Source organism: Triticum dicoccoides, chromosome 3B (genome assembly GCF_002162155.2).
Source record: "Triticum dicoccoides isolate Atlit2015 ecotype Zavitan chromosome 3B, WEW_v2.0, whole genome shotgun sequence".
NCBI lineage: Eukaryota > Viridiplantae > Streptophyta > Magnoliopsida > Poales > Poaceae > Triticum > Triticum dicoccoides.
The window spans coordinates 712866395-712871306 of record NC_041385.1 but is presented as its reverse complement, the minus strand read 5'-3'; the positions used below and the strand labels follow the sequence as shown (position 1 = coordinate 712871306).

At 44.5% G+C, this 4912-nt stretch overlaps 1 protein-coding gene across 2 annotated transcripts; it reads left to right on the top strand.

Annotated features, from left to right (window-relative positions):
* The first annotated feature begins 6 nt into the window (after positions 1–6).
* Positions 7–4689, top strand: LOC119278047 (DEAD-box ATP-dependent RNA helicase 30-like). 2 transcript variants are annotated; one of them, XM_037559398.1, is made up of 10 exons: positions 7–104; positions 189–616; positions 796–975; positions 1066–1227; positions 1308–1462; positions 1553–1645; positions 1897–1982; positions 2093–2319; positions 3849–4082; positions 4295–4689. In XM_037559398.1, exons 1-10 carry the CDS (start codon positions 46–48, stop codon positions 4393–4395), a joined length of 1725 nt encoding a protein of 574 aa, XP_037415295.1. In that variant the 5' UTR covers positions 7–45; the 3' UTR covers positions 4396–4689. The 2 variants fall into 2 exon arrangements, 1 of the variants encoding a protein (XP_037415295.1); XR_005137466.1 differs by lacking the exon at positions 4295–4689 and having other exon boundaries at positions 2093–2463; positions 3849–3984.
* Positions 4690–4912: the final 223 nt, after the last annotated feature.

Genomic DNA, 4912 nt, shown 5'->3' with positions numbered 1-4912 from the left:
CCCCCCCGTCGATCTCCGGCCAGCCCAATCCCCCACGCGGCCGCCATGAATCCCTACGCCGACAACCGCTACGCCGACCCCTCCTCCTACCGCGACAGGCGCAGGTACGTGCCCCCTTACCCAACCCTAGCTCGCTTGTTCCTCGATCTGATCTGATACGAGCTCGCTCTGTTGATTCCTCCGTGCAGCGACCTGGCCGCGGCTCCTATACTCGCCCCGCCGGTCCCCGTGGCCCCGGCCCAGAACCCCTACGCTGCCCCGTACACGCCCATGGCCCCCCCCGTCGCTGGCTTCGGCCAGGGCGGCGGAGGCTACGGCGGTGGCATGGGATACGGCGGTAGAGGTAGAGGCGGCGGTGGCGGTGGACCAGGTGGCTTCCGTGGCGGCGGTGGCAGAGGAGGCAGCAACGGGAGGGACGGGCTCGACTCGCTCTCCCTGCCCAAGGCGGACTTCCGGGGCCTTATACCGTTCGAGAAGAGCTTCTACGTGGAGTGCCCCGCCGTGCAGGCTATGTCGGACACGGAGGTGGCGCAGTACCGTCAGCTCCGGGATATCACCGTGGAAGGCCGGGAGGTGCCCAAGCCTATCCGCTTCTTCCATGAAGCTAACTTTCCAGGTATGCAGTGCTAGTTTGAAGCATAGCGTTATTCTAGCTGCGTGCTGCTTAAGCTGGGAGTGCTGCAGCATGCCTTGTATGAAGATGAACATGATTATGTGCCCTTTTCACTATGTTTGAACAGACTACTGCATGCAAGCAATTGCTAATTATGTGCCCTTTTCACTATGTCTGGACAGATTACTGCATGCAAGCAATTGCTAAGTCAGGATTTGTGGAGCCAACGCCTATCCAAGCTCAGGGTTGGCCGATGGCCTTGAAGGGCAGGGATGTGATTGGTATTGCAGAAACTGGATCTGGGAAAACACTATCTTACATACTACCTGGTTTGGTTCATGTTGGTGCACAGCCTCGACTAGGTATGTTCCTGTTGTTGCAGCATCATGTATATGTTAAATTGTTGATAGATTTGATCATCTTATATTAATTAATGATTGCAATGGATGTAGAACAAGGTGATGGCCCGATTGTCTTGATCCTTGCTCCAACAAGAGAACTGGCTGTTCAAATACAGGCAGAAGCTACAAAATTTGGATCATACTCGAGAACTAGAAGCACATGTATCTACGGTGGAGCACCTAAGGGACCACAAATACGTGACCTAAGGAGAGGTATTTAGTACTTCTACATACTTCTTTTTGGGAATAATGATTTCAAAGCTAACTCTGTTGCCTGTGATCTCTATTGCTAGGAGTTGAAATTGTCATTGCAACACCTGGCCGGTTGATAGATATGCTGGAAGCTGGTCACACAAACCTACGTCGGGTTACATACCTTGTCCTGGATGAGGCAGATCGTATGCTCGATATGGGTTTTGAACCTCAGATTCGAAAAATATTGGCACAAGTATGTACTTCCAGAACTGACTACCAAATCTTATGATCTAATCCTGTTTCCATGTTTGCTTATGGTATTGCATGCTTCTGCTGTTGATAGATCCGTCCGGACAGGCAAACCTTGTACTGGAGTGCCACGTGGCCGAGAGAAGTTGAAACACTGGCTAGACAATTTCTGCAGAACCCTTACAAGGTGTGCATGCTTTCTGCTGTTGTCATTATTTACATTCCTTTTGTGATCTTTAATTCAAAAAGCACAGATATGGCCAAATCTGGTGTATCCATGTCTAAAATGCCGGCAGACATGGGGCACATAGGTTGATAGATCCGTCCTTACAGGCAAACCTTGTACTGGAGTGCCACATAAAGTTGAAATGTTGGCTAGACAATTTTGTTCATCCAGCCATCCACATTTTACATGTAATCCTATGCTATGCTATGCAGGTAATGATAGGAACAGCTGAACTTAAAGCTAACCATTCCATACAGCAAATTGTTGAAGTTATCTCAGATCATGAAAAATATCCCAGGTATGTACTACTCACATCCTATCTAGTAGTACAGAGTACACTAAGTTACAATTCAGTCTAATAATTACAGAACTGACAATATGTGTTTGTTTCCACTTCATTTCTCACAGGCTAAGTAAACTCTTATCTGATCTGATGGATGGGAGCCGAATCTTAATATTTTTTCAAACAAAAAAGGAATGTGATAAGGTCACTCGGCAACTTAGAATGGACGGATGGCCAGCATTATCTATACATGGTGATAAAGCTCAGTCTGAAAGGGACTATGTTCTGGCAGAGTTTAAGAATGGGAAGAGTCCTATAATGGCTGCCACAGATGTAGCGGCACGTGGTCTTGGTATGGTGACTTGTTTGAATATTAGGATTATGTTATAGTTCCAAGTGCTCAGGGATGATAAGTCGGAGGGCTGTTCAGCTGCTTTTGGTTGAGTGAACTGAACTTGTGGGTTGGTGGTGTATGCGAGGTGCTATCAAGTCAGAGGTAGATCATCTTTTCCCTCCGTTTGCCTCACTTGAGCGTAAGCAATTGGCAGTGTTACCAGGGACTTCAGTTTCCATCTATCATGGTGACTAAGTTGTCTACGATTTAGAGACCTGAGACCTGTGGGCTTTGCATTCGAGGGAGATCCTTAACTTGCTCTTAAAAAGGGCAATATACTATTTAGCTTCTGTTAGTTGATTTCTTTAGCACCTTCGCTTGAGCATCAATTATTTAATATGCATCTTAATGGTTTTCCAACTATCCCTGTAAGACATCTTCTGTAAGCATTGCTAAATATTTGTTGCTGTCTTCTTCGGTAAGTACCATCCTTCACATTCCTCACTATAAAAAACTGTACCATCTTGGGTAACTGCCAGTAGTCCATGTTTTGCTTCTTAACATCTTCCATTGCATTGATTTCTTGAGATAGTATTGCTAATAATTCTGCATGCACATATACCAACATGCCTAGTTATGCATATTGCACTCCCAATGCATCATATCTTAAGTTATACTACCTCCGTACCAAAATATAAGATGTTTTTAATGGCTAAACTAGCCTACAAAAACGTCTTATATTTTGATACAGAGCTTGTATCATCATATACATTAAATATGTGTTTAGATACAACTTCTCTAATGTTTTGTATCTTAGTGTTGTATTTAGAAGTGCTCTCATTTAATATGTTTTGTTAGACAAAAAGTATTAGTTGCCATGGTTTCAGTGATATGAGCTATATCTAGAGTAAGACAAGTTAAAACTCTCTCCATGGAGCACTGTGACCGCCCTTGTTGGTCTAAAGCAATAAAAGCGCTCACACAGTATGATTTGTATAGGTAATCAAGATAATTTGTTCTTCTTATAGAACTGTAAGGATCTCCCTGCCCCCTATACTTATTACCTGCTTAATACGTGTCCCTTGTCTGTCGGTATCACTGCCAATTGGTATAAAGATGGTTTGTAGTATTGTCATTGAAATCCTCAAGTTGACCTCTGATGAAGCACCTAAGCATTGCGGCCTGTGTTGGATTGGTGTGGACGACAGATTTGTTCTGGTTCACACGGATATATGTTGGTGTTGGTACATTATTGGATAATAGAGGTCACACTCTGTAAAAAAGGCTTGAGAGTTTAAGCACCATCAATTCCACATCCAGCAGTGATTGATACCCAGTTCAGTTCTGCAGCCCCTTCGACTTGTGTTAGCTGTAGATGTTGAAAGTGAAGCCTTGTGCAGTGTTCTTTGGATCTTGTCTAAGCCATGTGCTACCTTTCTGTGGAGATCGACAATGTTGATGCCCAGTGTGGTCCGCAGTGGTATTCAGGAATCAGGGTGACGCATTTATCTTGTTTGTATACTGATGATGGTCTTTTAATTTTGCAGATGTGAAGGATATTAAGTGCGTGATTAATTTTGATTTCCCGACAACTATCGAGGATTATATTCATAGGATAGGTCGCACTGGCCGTGCCGGTGCTACTGGGATGGCATTCACGTTCTTCACGCATTCCAATGCAAAATATTCAAGGAATCTTGTTAAGATCTTGCGCGAAGCTGGGCAGGTTGTGAATCCAGCGCTAGAAGCTATGTCCAAGTCCGCCGGTTCTATGGGAGGAGGTATGCACCCAAATATTCTAAGTACTCCCTCCGTCCGAAAATACTTGTCATCAAAATGGACAAAAAGGGATGTATCTAAAACTAAAATACATCTAGATACATCTCCTTTTATTCATTTTGATGACAAGTATTTCCGGACGGAGGGAGTAAAATATTGCGTACTGTGCTTGTTTTGATTCTCTTTTGCTAATTTGGTCTTGTTTTGTATCCAGGAGGTAATTTCCGGTCAAGGGGCCGAGGTGGGTTTGGTGGTGGTGGGTATGGTGGTAACCGTTCTGGATCAAATTCCATTCCAGTACGTAGAAGATACTAAGACACAAAAATGAAGATCCATTCTGATGCTAGAAAAGACAAGAGCGTTGAAGTTTTATCTGTATACATTAGGCATTAAATTAAATGCATTTTTGGGGAATTTCTTTGAAATCCTTCTACTGTTAGAAGATCAAAACAAAAGTCATTCTTGATATTTTTGTACCGGAGCTCATATGAAAGGAACTCATGTATCAGCGACCTTAGATTACAATAGTCTTGTCGAAACAGTGAACTAAGCGTGTACCTTTGTGGCTAATTGTCGGAGGCTCTCTTCTAATTGGATTTGGTCATGTGTTTTGTTGCTTCTGCATCTCTCTGTATACTGGAGGGCTTCCCCTTGTTTTCCCGTGTTAGGGCATCTCAAACAGGGTGCCGCAAACGTCCAGCAAATGTGATGTAGGTTTGCCGGTGTTCGGACCTCTCTGGCCCACCTGGAGCCCATGTCTTCCTCACTCTGTTCCTCCCCCTTTGTATCCGATCCTTCCTTTGGAGCCATTGTTGTACTGCTCCTGCCGCCT